The sequence below is a fragment of the Hippoglossus stenolepis genome, chromosome 12, assembly GCF_022539355.2.
Source record: "Hippoglossus stenolepis isolate QCI-W04-F060 chromosome 12, HSTE1.2, whole genome shotgun sequence".
Lineage (NCBI taxonomy): Eukaryota > Metazoa > Chordata > Actinopteri > Pleuronectiformes > Pleuronectidae > Hippoglossus > Hippoglossus stenolepis.
In genome coordinates this window covers 10,715,595-10,735,970 of record NC_061494.1, presented here as the reverse complement: position 1 = coordinate 10,735,970, position 20,376 = coordinate 10,715,595, and the positions used below count along the sequence as shown (strand labels likewise).

Sequence of the window (20,376 nt, the reverse complement as noted above, 5' to 3'; positions counted from 1 at the left end):
TTTCTTAGGCACCATTTCTATCAACACCCTCCGCACTGCCTACACAGCCCCTGGAGAAAGTGAGATCCTGGACTTGGATGACAACCTCTACCTCGGGGGTCTGCCAGAGAACAAAGTGGGGCTGGTGTTCCCAACGGAGGTGTGGACAGCGCTGCTCAACTACGGCTACGTGGGCTGCATCCGGGATCTATTCATCGACGGCCAGAGTAAGGATGTCCGGCGCCTGGCCGAGATCCAGAAGGCTGCCGGGGTGAAACCCTCGTGCTCGAAGGAGCCTCCTAAGCAGTGTTTGAGCAACCCCTGCCAAAACAATGGGCTCTGTAGAGAGGGCTGGAACCGCTACGTGTGTGACTGCTCCGGAACTGGATACCTGGGACGCTCCTGTGAAAGAGGTAGGACTTTTGGTTTACATTTTGGTCCTACCCACGTCTTTGGAAGCATGTCATTTCTGTCTGGTGGGCAGAACCTGGATTTTTGTGTGAGAAATGTTGACAATGCCGCCTAATGACACTTCTTCCTCTCTATGCGGTATCTTCTGAGGTGGGAAAAAGATCACAGGAGCGCAGAAACAATTGACATCAAGGGCAACCAGCAAAATAATGGTTTTAATCATATCCATGATACATTTTTTTAGTATTCTTGGTTTGAAGGGGACCTTGTTTCAAGTTCAGGCTGAGCGGAATCGCCAAACACAGAGGCAGACAGGATGAGTCAGGCTACGTCAAGTGTTGACCGGCTGCTGTTGGACCATGTTGAGTGGCAGCTGACTGATGCACCGCTGAGGTGCTCCTGGTCACGTCCACTATTCACACTAGCCTGTAAATTGGCTGTCTTCTGCTAACCATTTGGCTCATCAAACCACTCGGTCATGACCAGACCTGGTGCAGAATACTTATCCCTCTCTCCTCCCGAGAAGAGAAATAGAAGAGTGTCACTCGGTGAACTCGTATAGCTCCGTGTCTTAGCTGGAATGCACCTGACTCTGTAGTTTATTACAGTTTTTTATTACTGTTTATACTCAAATAAAAAAGAACACCATCTCCTCGCCAGTGTTTCATATTGGTTGTGGTGGAAGTCATTGCTTTGTAACCAATATATATATATATATATATATGTGTGTGTTTGTCTATGTAAGAGCCGCATTTGCTTGAAGTTACCCCCCGAGACCCCATCCTGCCTGCTGTATTTTGTTGTTACTGTATCTGTAATGTGGCTGGAAATGAGAAGCAGTCATGAGGGCACATCTTTGCTTACGAAGGCAAAGCTCAGCGTGGAGCCAGTTTTCTGCCTGCTCAGCACTAGCTTGCTGGCCCGGTGACCGGGTGGATTGCCCTTTGACTCCTTTGACTGAAATCTAGGCCGATTAAAACAACACCCAGCTGTGTGGGGGGGGGCCTGATCCTTCCTGCTGTGCTCTTAGGCAATTATTCAAAAATTGGTGCTTCATGCTTATTTACATAATTAGACTGAGTTAATAAATATGTTTAATGTACAGTTCAGTCACCAAAGACATTTGCAGGATTAACATAAAATAACCCAGGACTCTGGAGCAATAAACACCAGTTGTGAAGTCTAATAGGATTTTTATTATTTTAGTTTTAATCGTTTTTTGAGTAATCACATTTATGTCGCCTAATGACATGTTATATTTTTTGGGGTATTTATGATTTAATAAGATGTCAAGCAAAGTGAATATGCAATGTATGTCTTCAGAGTGAATTCATAATGAATTTGAACATTTAACATATGCATAATCAAGGCAAAAGTCAAAGACCGAGCAGGAGCGCGTGACACCGTTATCACAGTGCGATGCATCTGCATGGGAACAGGAGCCCCGGACAGGTTTTCAGCGGGGAAACCTTAGTTGGAATGGAACACGTCCCACGCAGTTACGTACATGTGTCAGCTCCACTACTGCTCGAGCTTCTCCTCCTGCGCTTGAGTCATTCACCTTATAACATATTAGAGCCTACATATCCTGGGGTGTGTGGAATATGTCTGGCCGATGGAAATCTGCTGAGTCAAATGGAGGCAAAACAACACAAAAGCACGGGGCACCAAAAAGATGTTGCCTCTCTCTTTTCCCTGTTTATAAATGCAGTTTATCCACTTGTGAATGTCTGATGACGTGTGACCGCGCTTCTAAAAAGCAGAGATGTGGTTGATGCTAAGGCAGGAAATTAATATTTGAACTGAAAGACTACACAAACGAGAGGATCTAAATCCATCTCTGATGAATGTGTCAGTTCGGCCTGGTTTGGCGCTGCTCAGATTTTTTCCCACATGTGCATTTTCCATTCTGACTAATGAGTTGACAGGAATTAGGGCACAGCACGCGAGGGAGGTGGGAGTGGGCATGGGACAAAGATGGTTTCACTTCGGGAAGCTAATTACTAATCTGAAGAGCGGTCTTGAATTTAAAGAAAAAGAAAAATGACTCCACTATAAAAATAAAAGCAGAAAACCTGCATCTCTGCTTTCGGGAACAGCTTTACAGGAAGTGCCGCATGTTGAAGAGGTCTCCGCCGCCGTGACCCCCCCCCTCTCCTCCTCCACCTCACACGCTGAGCCTCCTCTGGCATCTCGACTCCTCTGTCCAATTCTCGATTTTTCTTGCTGTCTGTGCTCTGCGTACGAGACTGGCAAGAGTGTGAGTGGGAGCAGTGGTACGGAGGATGGGTCCCGGTGTGCTGCCAGCTGTTTTGATGGCTCCAGATTGCCTCTGCGCTGGTAGGATGAAGCCGGCACCAGCAGGCCGAGGAGCTGTCAAAAGAATTACCCCAGCTCTCACTTATCCATGCATGGTGTACCACCCGGTGGCAAAATATAGCTACTGCATATGGCGGAGGAGGACAAGAAGGGGAAGGAGCAGGAGGTGGAGTTTTCAGAAGAGAACCACCGAGCTATTCGCCCTATTTTGAGAGAATTTAATTAAGCAGACAAAGCAGTTTCCCCCCTTGCATCCCAAATGTCTTCCCCTTTATTGTTCCTGCAGTTGCTAATTAGCCCAAATATTAGTCTTGCAGTGTGAGGCTAAGGCAGCCTCCCAGATGGTGTAGTAGGTGCGTCGCAGCACATGCACGTATTCCCTAATGAGATATGACATACTGGCTCTCAGCGCTGACAGCACCTGCATTTCTTCACACGGAGAGTGGCTGCACATGTTTAATAAAGGAACATGCTGGAGATCAATATAATAATAATGCACAAGTACGCTTACAGTGCCACACACACACACACAATTTATGCAAGCAAAGATTGTGCACCAGAGTTTTTTTTCTCCATTCATAAATTCATAGTGTTTCAGTTAAATAGTGCCACAGTTGTAAAATGTCTTGTTCCAAAACACAAACCCTCGACCACAACAACAACAGAATGCATCACCGCATTATGTAAATCGCCATAACTGTAGACATACTGGTTCTTTGAGGACATGTATTGCTTTTCAGAGCATGAAACCATTCGCCACTGGTCCGCAGCCGAAAGCCAAGAGGTGCAGGGTATTATTGCGTAATTGTGAAATGCCCTTAAAGGGGAACAGGGCTGAGTTTTTGTTGCAGTAAAACACGTTTTTAGCCGTGTCCCTTTGACAGCACACTGTGTGTTAGTCACCATTCACCACACTTGAATATAGTCACACATTAGAGAGAACTGGTTGTCTCACGCCCTTAAGCCATGAACACAGATGCGCAGAACATTGGTTGACAAAATGTGAGTGTGAGAGTAGAAATACTGGAGGAGGATTATATGGGGTTATGGGCACATGTTGAGGAGCAGAGGTTTGACCACGTTTTCCAACCTATAGCAAACAATAATTCAAGACTGTTGAAGCTGTTGAAGCTGTACATGAGAGCTTCCTACAGCTTATGATAATGGGTCTTTTTAAAAAGACCTTGATAGAACAGCATTGGCCAAACACTGAAGATTAACTTGTAAATCATTAAACAAAATGGTAATTCTCCTTTTAATAGTCTCAGTGGGGTGAGGAACCTAATTCGCACGTGCTAAATCTTTACCATCTTGGCTGTCGCTCGCGTTCCCCTCAGCAGTCGCTGAAGTTGCAGATTCCACGGCTCTAAACGGACCAACCGATCCATTTTTCTGTCTCTGCTCTCATATCGTCGCCCGACCGACGCTGTCGTATTGTCACGGAGCAGCAGACGATGAAGATGATGATGATGATGCTGCTCCTCCTCACTCCATGATGCCGTTTCTTTTCTGCGTCTCCAAAATCCACTCGGATGTCAGATTTCTTCTTTTCTCACACATTTAATAGCCAGCGAGTCTTTTTTTCCTCGGCTACTCAAAGGAGGCTGCGGTGAAGAGGACATGGGCGGCTTTGAATTATTTATGATATCTCAGAGCCAAATCGTCCTGTTTATTGTGGATGTTGAACATACATATTCCAAAAGCCTTTGGCTGTTTTTTATCCCGGGAAATGTTGGAATTGGCTCGGGCCTGGTGCCCTGACACTGTGGGACATCACAGTCCTGTGACATGCGGCTGACAGCTCTCTCTTCCTTTGGAGCCTGTTAACCTTGGGGGGGAGAATGCAGCCAGAACTCCTGTCTTCACATTCCTACCTCTTGTTAGTGGCACAGCCCACCTCATTGTCCCCCATCGCTCCTTGTGAAAAATCAGAAAACAATGTGATATTTTGCTTTATCAGACAGAGGAGGGACGGTTGGTTAAGTTCGACATATATGCTCCGTCCATCCTTCTGACAGCTTCCTGTTGGGCTGGCACAGAAACTCCAGCTTCAGTCCTCTCAATTTATTTTGATATTAAACACGGGAGTGCCATTAAAAAAATGACTGGGCTTCCAGGATTGGATTTTTGACAGGTGCTCACTTTGCATTAGGTAATGATTCCCTCACTTGTCACCCTCCATATTTTCATATCTGTGTGGAACGTTTGTTTTTTTAACTTCATGGCATTTTGGACAACCTCTCGTATAATCTCAGGAGAGGTGACATCTTGGATGAAATGCAATATTTACTCCAGCTGTGATTAATTTCGTCCATCTATTCAGCCTGAAAAGATTATTCATGAAAATAAATAATCTAGTAAAAAATGTTGGTTATTTATATGCGGCGCCGTAAAAAGGTCACTTTTCTTCTTACCTTGATTCTCAGCAGGTATTTGTATTTATAATAGAGGCAGTCACTTGACCAGACCTCGTCGACAGTAAGTAAGAAACGATGCAGAGCTGACGCAGAGTCACATTTTTGTCATCAGGTTTTCTTTCTTTTTGTTTTCTCTCCTTTTTACCTTGAGCTTTTTTTTTTGTGTATAATGGATCCCTTTTCAGAAAGGCATTTTAAAAGGAGCGGGATTCAAGCCCAAGCAGGAATTCTATACAGTGCAGCACTCAGATCTGTCACTCATTGTTTAGCAGTAATGATTTTTCACATCCCATCTTCCCAGCGTAAGCATACACCACGAACTGCAGGCGGCGACTGTTTACTTCAATACGGCATGAAGTGTAGATACATACCGAGAATGAGTGAAATGCAGCGGGGGAATTCTCTCGTCAGGTCTTAAGTGCTGGCTAATGTTACAGTGACAAACATTTTTTTCTGTCAGTATTAGGAGTTTGAACAGTTGCCCCATTTTTCCTCGGGTCTGCTAACAGTTTCCGAACGTGGCTCTTTGCTGTAGCTGCCTGGCAGGGAGCAGTTTAGCAGCGAGGACTCGTTTGTCACACGCCCCTGTCATCTGCAGCGTACCCCAGGAGGGCGTGGAGAAATTGGATTTGGGTGAGGAATGTGACGGAGTCGTCCCAGGGGAAGGATGTGACATTGGCTCTGTGTGACGAGGAAGTGGTGATATGGTGTGCGTGTGTGTGTGTGGACATTGGAACCCTACCACCCCCACCACCGCACTCCCATCCCCCTGTCTCTCCAACTACTCACCCTTCTATCTGTTGCGGCTCTGCAGCTGCAGTAATGGCTTTGTTATTGGGTTTTGGTTTAGTTACACTACCGGAAATGCTGTTACAACCTCCTGCCAGCGTTAAACACTCTCCCCAGCGTTTCTCCAGACGGCTGCCTAATGCTTTGAGTAAATGCAGTCACCCTGAGCAGAAGCTCAATATTCAAGGTCCTCAGACTGTTAAGATTCTGTCACAGTTTTTTCTCCTCAGTCAATACCAATTTGTCCCTTTTGTAGTTTGCCACTGTTATACAGCTGATACAAAAAAAAAATGTGGATGCACAGCTGCCAATTACATTACCTTTTTTTCCCTTTGCAGTAGGATATTTGTCCAGGTGTCATATATTCCATTTTGAGTGTTTATTCTTCTATGTACATGTGCCTACCTCTGTTCTCTGTTTTCACTGATGGAAGCCACCATTTAAACTGTCACAGAGAAGACAGGGCTGAGACTATGGAGGGATTTCGGGGAGCTGTCAGCTTTAGCATTCAGTCTTATGCAACACAGTTAGACGAGTGACAAGTGTTTGCACCCTGCTCTTTGATGACGTATATGTGAACAATAGGGTAAGCGATTTTCTGTCGGTGGCCCAGAGAATACTAACTAACCCAAGCCTGATGTTTTCCCAGATTACAGACAAATCACGTACAACGCCCAAACAAAGTGATTGAACCCGACCCAAACCCGAATCCATCCATCCTTTATCTCTATCGCTTGTCCTTGTTGGGTCGCGAGAGGAACGTGGGTCAATCCCGGCTGACATAGGGCGAGAGGCGGGCTGCACCTTGAACATTTCGCCAGCGAATCAGAGACAACATACAGAGATAAACAACCATTCACACTCACATTCCCTCCTACGGTCAGTCTAGAGTCTCCAATCTGCACGTCTGTGGGCTCTGGGAAGAAGCTGGAGTACCCGCAGAAAATGTACATAGACAGAGGGTGAACATGGCAACTCTACACAGAAAGAACCAGGGCAAGCTGGGATTTCAAATCCTGGATCCATCTTGCTAACCACTGACTCACCATGCCACCCCCCAAACCTGATTATTATTGTCTGACCCTGGCCTGACCTGTCGGGACCCAGTTGGGCATCCACACTCTTGTGCACATTAGGCATCACTTGTTCTTTTCTGTGTTGTATTTGTTATTTTACAAGTTGTTGGATTCATTAGTTGTCTTCCTTAACAAAGTAAGGACATGTCTGAGCTCCACCTCCACACTGAGTCCTGTAAGACAGTCATTGTCCCTGTGTCCGTCAGCTCCATGGTTTAATCCTCCCTCATCCTCCGGATGCTGGAGGACAAGTCAGTCTGTAAAGGTTGCGCTGCAGTAGGCGTATCTCTGTGCATTTTTCTAACAGAAACACAATCCGCTCTGTCCCTGTGTGTTTGGTGACCTCTGAATCACAGGTCTGTATTTTGAATACATAATCACTACTTCACATCTTCCCCTCTAATGTATTTCTTTGCTCCAGCACTAAATCACATCCACAAATAAGACATCATTTTGAACTGAGCTGACAGACCCCGGGTCACCGATTTACCGTGAAAACCTCTCTCCATTCTACCCGTCCCTTATCTCGTTCTCTTCTTCCTTATCCTCCCTGCAGAGGCGACGATCCTCAGCTATGACGGCAGCAAGTTTATGAAGGTCCAGCTGCCAGTGGTGATGCACACAGAAGCCGAGGACGTGTCCCTGCGCTTCCGCTCCCAGCGAGCCTACGGCATCCTAATAGCCACCACGTCTCGGGACTCGGCTGACAGCCTGCGTCTCGAGCTGGAGAGCGGGCGCGTCCGCCTGACTGTCAATCTAGGTAACGCCTCGGACACTCACTGGCTGCTGCTGCGGCGGCAGAGTCACGTGTCAGACAGAACAAAATTAAGCTTGATAACGGTTTCAAACACACATAGTCGCATACTCTCTCTCTCCCACTCACCCGCACGCTCACAGACCCAGCTATTATCTTCATATCATACACACTTTGAATAGAAGGAGATGGTGTAAAGACTTTCAATGGCAAGAGTCTGCGGATCTGCGCTCACTGCCAGCAGAGCACACAGCCACTGTTGCCCAGTAGGGAATGCTCGCCGCCCAATCCATCAACTAACCCCAGATCAACATCCATACATTGCTCCGAGGGGAGTTTGCCTTACATAGACACACACACACACACACTTACACACTCACAGCCATATTCTTTCCTGGTGTTTTTTTTTATTTTGAACAGATCCGGTTATCGTTCATTGGAGGGAGCTAATAAATCACCTGGGGAAGAAGTTGTGTGTTTTTAATATCAAACCCCCTCTCAGCTTGTGGTTACCCAATATACCGCGGCCCCTTACTTGCACCCACACACTCATTTGTTCACCTCTGCACTTTAATCATCGCAGGGTGGGGAAAGTGCACGATTGCCCAGAAAATCAGCAAATGTGTCCTAAATTAGCACAGGGAAAAAAAGACATGCCGCCGCCCCTTCCCCTCCGCCTTAAGCAAAAAACTGGAAATTGAGGTGAAATGAAATACGTGGCGTGCATGTGTGTGTGCGCGCACTTATTTGCTCGGGACAGGATTCAATGATGCCTGTGAAAAGTTTAGATCTCTCCCAAACAGAGCAGTGCCGCATAAATGATAGTCATCTATTTCTCCTTTCCACTGGCTAAACAGAGATGGGCTCCCTAAGCGGACCCGTTTAGCCATGCATACAAAGCAGACAGCCTGTGTCTGCTGTCAACCACCAGGAAGCGCGTGTCCCGCCTCGATAAGACACTGACAGGGCTCACGAGTCCGATCGTTGCAACTCCACATTTATTTTTGAATTATCTTTGACGCGTTTTTTTAAAGGTTTATTTTTCTTTTAGCCGTCAGATCTCGAAGCCCCCCCGTCGTTCTTGTCCCTCCTTCAAAAAAATACAAAGCAAGAGCATTCCCTGTGAGGCTGGTGGCTGGTGTTGGTCTCTGGCTGTTTGCGACCACTTTTCTGCTGTGGTTGACAACACACGACAGGCAGGGCCAAATGGGAAGGAAGAGAGGGGAGTTTGATCTGGGTCACCTTTCTCTGAGCACGACACCAGCTAAGCCTTAGGAAACAGAGAGGTAAAAAAAAAAAGAAGAGAGAAATCCTGGCAGTCTACAAGGCACTGCTGTGCGCTAGGAGATTAGACTGTTATTGTACTGGCAGTAATGACGACTAGGCCATCATACGTCGCTGCTACTGCTGCTGCTGCTGTTTCCACTTGTCTCCAAAGGTGGGAGGAGTATTGGAGTATAAAAGTATCAATACCATTATTTAAAATACTCAATTTTTATCTTTCTAAATCTCACTTAAGAAAGTTTGCCCTTAAATGTTTTACTTAAGTAAGCCCTGCTATCATTACTCTATCAGAAAAAAGGATCATTAAAATACACATTATGCACAGTGGTCCCTATTACACGATAATGTTATTAATATTTGTTTGTTTACATATATTAACTAATGCATTAACATGTAAGCAGTGTGTTTATATTGCAGTGAGTAGTGAAATCTTCTAGAATGCATCATATTTTATAACCTGATCTTATGCTTCCTATATGAAATGTAGCTATAGCTGTCAGATAAATGCAGTGGACTAAATGTTTGTAGAACATTTAGAAGTAGAGAAGCTTCACATGTAAATTCACAAAGTATTAGCCTTAATCTAGTGAATGTGACATTGTATTAAGACAGATCGATGTCTGGATAGATGGATGGATAGATGAGGATCAACAGAAGTGGAGAGAATCAAAAAATACCTTCCACCTGGCCCTGTCTGACCCTGACCAAACTCTGATGCTCTCACACTGAACAGACGATCATATCCCACAATTTAACAGAAATCTCCCAGCATGCACTCAACATTCTGTTTGGCTGCAGAGAAGAAAAAAAAAAACCTGAACAATGTCATATAACCAGACCTCAGCTCCAATGATTCCCGACTCTACATGGCTGTGTTCATGTAGGCCACGCTGTGCTCCTCTGGCACCGCTGCACTGCAGAGCTCTGAACCAGCTCGCTGGGGCCACGGGTGAGAGCACCAGAGGACGGGCAGGGTCTGTGTGTGTGTCCCCAGAGGGGTGGACTGTGTGTTTTAATGATGTCTGCAGATGTAACGTTGAAAGATGAATTTATCTCTCATCTATTCTTCCCCATCTAGATTGTGTCAGGATTAACTGTACCTCCAGTAAGTCACTGTTCACCTTTTCTTCTACTTCTTCTTCCTCTTCTTCGTGTCTGAATCTGTTTCTGGACATGTCATGTTTTAGCAGTGTTGTTTACAGTTTCTTCCCCGCAGCCAGTTTATGACCCCCCCACATTAAAGTCTCCCTAAAGCCGTGGAGTTTAATCAGTGCACTGGAATATATCTGACTTGCACCTTGCATTGACATAGACGTTACATTTTATCATACCAATTCAAAGAGTTATGGGTACATAAGAATTGCATGATAGTGCTGCTGCTGCGTGCATCAGCTGTCCGGGAGAATAATGAGCGCGAGAGGGAGGGAGGCTTGAATTAATGACAAACCCAAATATGGCAGCGATTCTACACACCGAGTTGTTTCTAATTAACGAACCTTTTCACTCATGTATTCAGGCTGATATAAAACGCATGATTTGGAAGCGCAGGCATTTCAGACATGCACGATTCCCTTGTCACTCCCTCACAATTTTTTTTTCTCCCCTCCTCTCCCCTCCCTCTCCCTCTTCAGTATTTCACGGCGGTTGTAAAGTGATGAGGCCATTCAAGGTGCAGAGGAAATACAGAGTGTGATTTTATTATTCTCATTAACCTGCCTCACAGAGCAGAAAGAAAGGGATGAAGAGAGGGAGAGAGAATAGGTCTAGTTGTGGGATTCACGGCGCATGCATGTGTGTGTGTCTGTTTGTGTGTGTGTGTGTGTGTGCGTGTTTCAACAAAGAGGTTACATCGCAATATTTTGGGAGGTAAATATCCCTGACATTTATTATTCAGGAACAGTGATGAATTAATAATTGCTTCTCCGGTGTCATAATACGCGAGCACTCTTCCTGTTTAATGATTCTGAATTGACAGACACGCTCTCCAGTATCAGTAAATACCAACAGAAATTAGACAGTTTAGCCTCGGTGATACACTGCCCGTGTCACATATTGTATAGAAGGACGAGTCGTTCTCTGAGCGCGAGTTTCTGATCTTTTCCTGTGTGAAGTCTTAAAAGTATTTGAAGGTCGTTGCCTGATGAGAAGCGGAGACGTACGCCACAAAAAACGCCCCCGCAAACAATCACATGATGTGACCTCTAGCGAGCCCTTCTTAACACCTTTCTAAATGCTAAATAGCATTGTTCATGCATCTTGGATTGCACCCTTTGTTTGTGTATGCAAATACAGAGCTTTAAGGTCTAATTCCCCTCCTCCGGCGCTTTAAAAGGTCATTCTTAGCTTATGAGGATTGTATGAAGGCATAATCTGTGCATGCGTGGATTCCACTGCTTGTTATTTGCTGGTTTGATTACTTTCTTTCTTTAATTAATAATTTCCTCTGCTAATATTACCCGATAGATCTCAACAGTGTGGTTCCGGAAGTCAAAATCCCATTAATTTTCTGAATAAAGGTTTTGATTATCAGCCGTAATATTGTAACCGTCCCGAGAGCCTGAGCACAAGCTAGGAGATTGTGAAACAATGTTCTCTGCTCCTGAAGAAGCCACAGGTCTGTATGACATCAATTGCATTTCAAGAAAAATGTGTTATTCGTGATGTTAAGGAGATTCAGGAGGAAAAGAGTCAGGATTGAAAGTCACTACAACAAGGCTGAATTCAAGAAGTTGTTGGAGGACGGATCATTCGCAGTTGTTTATGGGATATACGTGATTCCTTCACTCTTAAAATAATTATATACAGTCTTGTACCTTTTTTGTTGTTGCTCCGAATCAAATGTTTTATGATTCATTCGTAGCTGGTCATTGTGGTTAAAGGCTTAAAACTCATCATAACTCTCCATATTCCCAAATATTAATTTAGTTCTGTGCATCATCTTTTCCAAAATAGCCATCGCCGGGTTCAGCACTCGTGGAAATACAAGCTTGTTTAAGGAAAACGTTACAAAATACAAGATCTTTAAGATATTCACGACTGTTGATTCAATAGTTCCTTTAGTCTCAAGCATCACAAAGTGTAAATAGGCGGCGTGTAGAGTGTGTTAATTGGCTGGATGTTTTCACACAGGCTGTTAGAGTAAAGCTAAATAAAAATTACTGTGCAGCATTAGTCTGTTTTTGCTTTTAACTAACGTCATGTTGATTTGTTATTATTGGACTTAATTCTGTTTGTGTGCATTTTCTTGACGCACTTTCTTCTTATATTTAAAAACCCTAGTCACATAAGAAAATAACAGTCACGTTAATTAATTCATTGATATTTTATAGATGTAAGAAATATACTACTCACATAATTAAGCTGCTATATAATTCGAAGTGAAACTATTTAGATTCCATCAACATTTAATACGCGGCAGAGAAAGTAAATGTTTGAATAAAATGGAGAGGAAAAAAAGCAGGTCTTTCTTTAATAGATCCAGACCTAATTGTGCCATAAGAAAATGTTTAATTGAACTTCTTGGAAATAAGTGTGTGAAGCCAGTGTGTGCATTTTCACTTATGAAGAGTTGGCATTTAATTAGTTTTTTTTAAATTTTTTATCTAGGTTGTTATTTTTCTCACAAGTTATTTTTATCCTCATTTTTTTTCCAGTGTTAATTAATGTGTCTTGTCAGGCGCTGCAGCTCCGGTCAGCTCGGTGGATGAAGAATTTCAGTAGCGACTCAAAGAACACATCACTGTCTATTAGGGACCTCGGCTCCCTGGGGCTGCCTGAAGAAAACACTGCCACTTCGACTTAAAGACTGTTAACAGGCACTGAGTGACAAGAAACTAAAAAATGTGATCTAAAAATATCTTGTGACAGATTCCATGATGGACTTGTATTATTCATTCACTTCAACTGCAGGATAATCACAGTTTAGATTGCTGCCAGGATGCAGAGATGAGGGCAACTCAATGCGCGGATTCTCTATGTGACCTTCTTGAGCAGTTTTTCCTCTCATAATTGATCTTTTACACGCATCAATCTTTCATTTTTGACCTATTCGAGAGATGCAGGACAATCTTTTACATGGAAATTCCCCCAGTGTGCATGTTCCAATGATAGATGAGAGGACTAAAATGGAGGGTGCATAGGGAATGTGCTCTTATCTGCCAAAAACTGATTTGTATTAGCTAATGTTTTGTGGTTAGTATGAAGATATACACAAACGCATTTTGAGGTCAAACATTTTCCTCATTACTAATGTGGATGCTATACATTGAGTACAGCTAAAAAACATGTTATTAAAATACCACATTTTATTTCAGTTGGCCTCAAAAATCTATGTGGTTAGTAAACAGATACAGCATTAGACATTATAGACGTTAAGTTAACACAATTTAAGTGGATGTATACACTGAGAACAGGCAAAAATCTTGTTCAGAGCAGTATTCTAACTATTACCTGATTAAAAATACTGATAACGAGGTGCCTGACCCTTTGGCTACAGCAAAGGTGAAATGCCCAAAAAGTATATTTAAAAAAATACTAATAACAGAGTTATATAGCACCCACCTTTGAAGGAATGCATTGAGCAGGGTGCTTATATCCGTTTTTAATGGAAACATGTTCGGGTGAGTCAACCTGTCAATAAAAATACAGCCCGTCCTCATGACGGCATGAAGCAGGATCTGGAAACGGGCTGCACCCAAATTATTTGGGTGTGGAGGAGGTTTTTCTTTGGATCCTACAACACCCCTCCCTCTTTAATCTAACACAGATTCTCTTTGATGCACCTATTTTTATACAGCAAATCTGACGGCTCACATAAGATATAAATATCGCGTAAGAACATAAAATACCCTCCGCTGCTTTTCAAAAAAAAAGTAGACTACCCCTCCCTTCAGCAAGAATAAACCATCACCAATATACTATGGAGTAAAAGCAGTGAGGTGCTTCGGAATAAAGCTCCTTTAGTTACAATTAGTTCCATGAAGAGGCTGTAACATGTCGGCCGAGCAGTCCGTTGTTTACGACACGCGCAACTTAAATGAAGAGCTGAGAATAAACATTGAACATCCTCGGAAGTTGCAGCGTGGCTGAGGGACTCTCCTGTCATGCCAGCAGGTAGTTAACATGACACGATTTCGCAGTCGCTGCTAAAAATACTCACATCTCAGGGAAGCGGTGGCAGTTAGATCGAGCAACAACCCTTCAGCGTGTGCGGTGCGGAGCAGCCTCGGCTTGTAGCGCACATGCAAACGGCGCGAAAAAGCAGCTTATTCATTGTTTTGACACTTTTTAACCTCCGCTCGCTTAAACATTTTCATCATAGGCTTTTCAGTTAGCGAGGCATTGATCGGACAAGCGGGTCGTCCATCCTGGCAGCCTGTTAAGCTTTCCTCTGCTGCAGCTTTGAAGTGGGAGTTGATGGTCATCCAGCGATGGCGTCCTGCTGCTTGGTCAGCAAGCTTTGTTTTTTTCTTTTTTTTCCCTCCACCTGTGTGAGTCACAGTGTCGGAGCAGGCAGCCCCAGCATCAGGCCTGTCATCCAGCCCGGCCGGAGCTGATTGACTGGATAATCACATCTTCTCATGCTGCCCCCGTGTCACACTTCTCCACTGTTCCCCCCGGGGGCCTGAAGTCAATGAGGCAGGGAGAGATCACTGTAGATCCATCACTGCAGATAGATCACCATCAGTGGGGGCACTAGAGAGGGCCGGACGCGGCAGACAGTGGACTAAAAGCCCATATTTTAAAACGTAGGACAAGATGGTGAATATCCCTTTGTACGTTTGAAGGTCTTCTGCACTAATTTGATGATAAGTTGCCCACCACCAGTAGATGTCAGGGATCACCTGCGGATGCTAAGGACATATCATCAGTTGTGTACCTTGTTATCATCAGGCCCACCACTGGCTGATCCGACCATGGTCTATGCCCCTAACATCCTGGGCTTGTTCCTCCTGATCCGTGGCGATTGGTTGCAGCGTTCTGCAGCCTGGACTTCTCCTTTTTCAGTGTGGTGCAGGGCTTGTCCGTGGATTCCCTAGCTGATGGTGGATGTAGAAATAAAGCCCCTGCAGCCAACCTCTATAGCGAACTATGGCTTTTCCAGCCTAGTTGTTCTGCCCACGATGCCATCTCGGCACACTGCAGCCTCTTCCTCTCAATCGCCTCATCAACAGCATCCGAGGTAGACGACACGCAGGGTGTTGGACCAGAGTACCAGGTCTGGTCCAAGGCTCTGGCCAGCAGATGTTAGTTTGTACCACAGGACTGCACAACAGGTGTAGAGCCAGGCGCTACAGTCGTGGATGTTGTGCAGGAATGTGGTTGCTTAATACGATTGACCTTCCCCCCCCCCTTCCTTTCTTTCCCTCCTTGAAGGGCAGCAAGGACAGGATGATGGAAGGCAAAGATCAAGCAGGCATTCAAGTCCAACTCCATCCCATTATTTCATATGTCGTCCTTAATCCCTCGCCAGTCGTCTGGTTTCCATCCTGCCCTGGTGTTTAGTGCTACAAAGCAGAATTGTGCCTCTGCAATTGAGTGTGTCCCGGTACTTTGGCACCCAGCAGATTTGCATACACATTGCATTGGGGGGCTTTGAAGATTGCAGGAAAAGGGAGGAAATAAATAGCCATAAATGGGGTTTGAGGAGAAAGAACCTGGCGCCCATCTGAAATGCTCCCCACAGTGGGGAAGGAGTCCGCTGCCAGGGAATTTGAAAGCTGTCACAGTGGTTCAATTCTCAATGGTGTGTTTGGTTATGTGTGCCCTGGAGGGGAACGTCACAGCTACAGCATATAGCAATTCAAAGATGCTCCGAGATGGAGGCTGCATGGAGGAAAAAAAAAGTATTTTGGCCCAGTTGGACCTTTGTTGGAATTTCTAAATTCAGAAATGTATCTAGGAGTAAAAAAATGTTACAGTGCTCCTGAGATCATTAGGATTTGTTAAAGTTGCAATGCCTTATCTGTGATTTCAAATTTCATTATGCAGAATATTATTTAATTTTGCCACAGTGTGATTCCGTGTGACATCTTCATTACGACTCGCTGGCAGTGACCCACGTCATAGAATATTAATATGCTGGGTTCAGGATTCAGTGAAGGAATGATTCAGAGATTTGAAGTATTGTTATTCATTTCATGTTATTCAGTTGAAAGTTATTTTCTATATATATATATATATATAGAAAGAGAGAGAGAGAGATTGAATGATTCCTGACTTAATATAGTGTGTGCATGGTTTCTCCAGTGTTAGTGCAGCTTCCTGTTTCTTTTTTGCTTTTCCCAAATCCTCATTTATTGTCAAGGCAGCAGATGAAAATCACACTCTGTATTTCCTGTATTTCCTAGGGACAATGGCCTGTCTGGTTTTTTTTCTGCCTCTATTATGCAAGAATTGTTTTTTCCGTATCATTATTTCATTTCATTTGATGGACATGAGAGAAATCGAATACTGCGTTGCCCTGTCGGTAGGTAAACAGGACGGAGAGTGATGCTCGGTTTTAAGTGGCTCACTCTGCCGAAGCCCTTTGGTAGTTATCTGCTGCCACCAAGTGGCTTGATGGGAAAGGAAACATGAGAAATGACAGAGCAGCTCTACTGAGGAGTCAAATTATCCCTTGCTTCTTTAGTGAACTCAAACCACACAGACAGTATGTGCACTTACAGGAGAACAGTCAGTGTTGGTAATAATAATGTGACCCTAATTACCGCCTCCCTCCTCGTTGTGTGATGAAAACAGTGTTCAGTATGAGTTGGTAAATTCGATGCTCTGTCTAATGGTGCAGTGCAGCAAATGTAAGTCAGAATGATGTGTTTTTTCTGCACCATTAACTATGTTTACCTTAATGTTTTCTGTCTCTGTCAAACTACTTAACTCATTCACACTGTCACTCCTCTCGGTTTATATCTCCTCTCTCTCTCAGCCTCTCTATTATGTGTGTGTCTGTGTGTTGATGTGCATGCGTGTTAACCGCTGTTTGGACTGTCCTGCAGGCAAAGGTCCAGAGACTATATTTGCGGGTCAGAATCTGAACGATAATGAGTGGCACACGGTGCGTGTGTACAGGCGGGGCAAGAGTTTGAAACTGACCGTAGACGATCTGACGCCTGTAGAAGGTACTTCACACACCCTCTGCTGCTCTGACAGACACTGTGCTTTTCCTCCTGTAAACTTAAACAACACGTAACATGTCTCGGCCTTCGATGTCTTACATTCTAGGTAAGACACAAACTCTCCCACAGAATACAACTTCAAGTCGGGTGTTTAGAATCCGAGAAATATAATGATCAACCGACATGAGCCTTTCACAGACTTATTGGTATCAGTGTTGATGTAAACATGAAAACTTTTATCTTACAGGAAAATAATGCAAAAAAAAATGTATTCCTGTTTACATTTGACAAAAAACACCAATTATCAATTCAATCAGCATTTGCCGATATGAATAATTTCATTTCATTGGCAAAATAATGTGTATAAGATGTGTATTTATGTTTACATTTGACATAAAAATAAAATATACATTTTATTTTCTTTATTTAAGTTGTATATATTTCGGTCAACAAAGCTTTTCACAGACATATCGGTAACAGCGTTTGTTGGTATTAGAAGAATGTTGTGTATTTATGATTACATATAACATAGAACATATGTTTTATTTTCTTAATTCAAATTCTTTATATTCTTTTTATTTATACTTCTCTCTTATAAAGTGAATGATTAAACTGAACAATATCAAACCTTAATTACATTTCTTTGTCATTAGAGTTTGATAACAACATCTCAGGAATCATTACCGTTAAAACTACAATTTAAGTCAGCCAATATATCTCTATCATACATGATTTACTCAGCCTCAAAAAAATCTAGTGCTGTGTCAGGTTGTGTGTTTTGCTCATCTGGAGAGAGTCATTTATTAGTTTTTCTGAAATATTTAAGTTCTCCTATCAGAAAATGTCCTTTAATGGTTTAATATTCGATAAATACTGAATCTATAAATGGTCCCTTTCAACAAAAGTATTAAGAAAGGCAGCAATAATAAAAAAAATATTATCGAGGTTCATTTATTTTCTTGAATCAATTATATTTCTTCTATAATTCGATCTACTATCTACTGTCTTTTTACCATCAGTATTTAAAAGATCTGTAGACGACCTTTTAAATGTATTTGTCGTAAACCCCCAATAACATCCTCTCTCCCTCCCCCCCCCCTGCTGACTGAAGGTCAAATGGCGGGCGATCACACCCAACTGGAGTTCCATAACATAGAGACGGGCATTGTGACAGAGAAGCGCTTCTTGCCCATGGTGCCGTCCAACTTCATCGGCCACCTCCAGAGCCTCGCCTTCAACGGCATGGCCTACATAGACCTCTGCAAAAACGGCGACATCGACTACTGCGAGCTCAACGCCATGATCGGCTTCAAGAACATCATCGCCGACCCCGTCACCTTCAAGTCGCGCTCCAGCTACGTGACCCTCACCACGCTGCAGGCCTACTACTCCATGCACCTCTTCTTTCAGTTCAAGACCACGTCCTCGGATGGCCTCATCCTGTACAACAGCGGGGATGGGAATGACTTCATCGTGGTGGAGCTGGTCAAAGGGTAAGTGAATCCTCACTTCAAAGACGAGAGCAGAAACTGGGACCGTTCTCCCATTTATCCACACTCACATCTTCCTCTACTGCTGTCACTGGGCTCTTTGTGGCCATTTGAAGAGAGTTCATTCTTTCTGGTTCATTTGACTTCACACTCGGTGCAGCAGCAGTTATTTCTTTTCTGTGTTTCCTGTGCCGCTCTGCCCGAAGATGATTGGTCACACGATGGTGCTGCCTCTACTTTCTTTGTTCCTCCTGTAGAGGAAGTCTAATTTGGTTTAGGCGGAATTCATGATTTTATGTAGCTGCTGTGCCTGTCGCTGCTCAGGTTACGGTTACCGCTCAGCTGTTGCCTTCACAAACATACACACAGACACACACACACACGAGACTCTATTTGTGTAGCACCGACCTGCCACCAGGTGTAAAGACCCACAAAAAAGCTCTAAACTGTGCTGAATTAGTTTTATTCCAGTGTAGCAAGAGGCTTGTTTATGTAAGAATATCCGTATAACTGGATTATGTTTTTAATAATGCAGCTCCTCAGACTATATGACAGTTTCCAAACAGCATATGGCTCTTTACAGCTTTTTAAGCCATTATTATGGGAATTCAAATTCTTTTCTTATCACCCTCATACCAGAATATTCTCTGAAAGAGCTGTCGGCTATTACTGTTCTTTCCAAGTCTTCACGAAGGCGCCACAAACACACGACATAAAAGGGGAATCAGCCACACAAGGGTGAATTTCTTATTGCTGGAATGCAGCTATAGAACGACCTTCTTTTAAGTAGTGCCCGAAGTTAAGGTATTATTCAACGTGCGAAACATTAAAGGCACACATTTTAATTAAAATGAGCATGGAAGTCATGAATTGCCCGTAAACCAAAGAATTTAAGACCAATTAGTTCAGCACTGCCAGTAAGATATTGCAACCTGCCTATTGAGCTTCTTTTTTGACAGCTGCACTCGCTGATACTGTCATATCTAAACATGTGAACACACACACACTCCCACAGCACTTTTCAGACGTTCATTAGACTTTTCTACTTTATTTATGTTATTTGTCTTGTTACTATAATGGAGTATTAGGGCCACATGGAAGGGGGAAAAAAAGAGATTTACTGAATAGAGTCATTATTGAGAAGGTGGTCATAATATTACGAGAATAAAGAAAACATTTTGTGTGGGAAATGATCAGTGAGGAGAACTTGTGCTCGCTGGAGTTTCATTCCTCCTGGATCCAAAATCTTGAACCAATTTCATGGTTTCTTGAGAAACAACAAAACCTTTTTGAATATTCACAAAAGAGGCAATTTCCTCCGCGTCTCTGTGTAGTTGTTTCTGCAGAATAGATGGTTTCTTGAACAATCTTTTCAAAGTCCTGATACTTCTGATAATGGGGTGCTGATGAGCCAAAATATTAAGTATTTTCATAATCTGCTTAACGAGATGCTCCACCTACCTCATTTTAACGCCGGTGACAGGCTGTTTGACTTGCAGCCCTGGGATTGACATTTTTCGCATAAAAATACAACTATATTCTCATAAATTTACAACTTCTTTTTCGGTAATAACTTTATTCTTGTTATATTATGACTTTATTCTTTTAAATTGCTGCTTTTTTTCCTCGTAATATTACAACGTTATTCTTTCATCTTTAGGTGGCCCTTATACTCTGTTGTATGTTACAGCCTGATGTATCTTGTCTATTAAAAACTTGGTGATGAATACATTTAATTTACAT

General features: G+C 43.4%; 1 protein-coding gene across 36 annotated transcripts in view; it reads left to right on the top strand.

Annotated features, from left to right (window-relative positions):
• The window catches only part of LOC118119247 (neurexin-1a), a 254,382-nt gene that overhangs the window by 102,643 nt on the left and 131,363 nt on the right, over positions 1 to 20,376 (top strand). For 27 of the 36 annotated variants that reach the window (XM_035173019.2, XM_035173015.2, XM_035173008.2 and 24 more), the window contains 5 exons: positions 9 to 392; positions 7,548 to 7,751; positions 10,108 to 10,134; positions 17,024 to 17,146; positions 18,255 to 18,636. In XM_035173019.2, coding sequence (XP_035028910.1) covers positions 9 to 392; positions 7,548 to 7,751; positions 10,108 to 10,134; positions 17,024 to 17,146; positions 18,255 to 18,636 — 1,120 coding nt within the window. The remainder of the gene's footprint in view (positions 1 to 8; positions 393 to 7,547; positions 7,752 to 10,107; positions 10,135 to 17,023; positions 17,147 to 18,254; positions 18,637 to 20,376) is intronic. The other 9 variants (XM_035173037.2, XM_035173025.2, XM_035173032.2 and 6 more) reach the window with 1 other exon arrangement.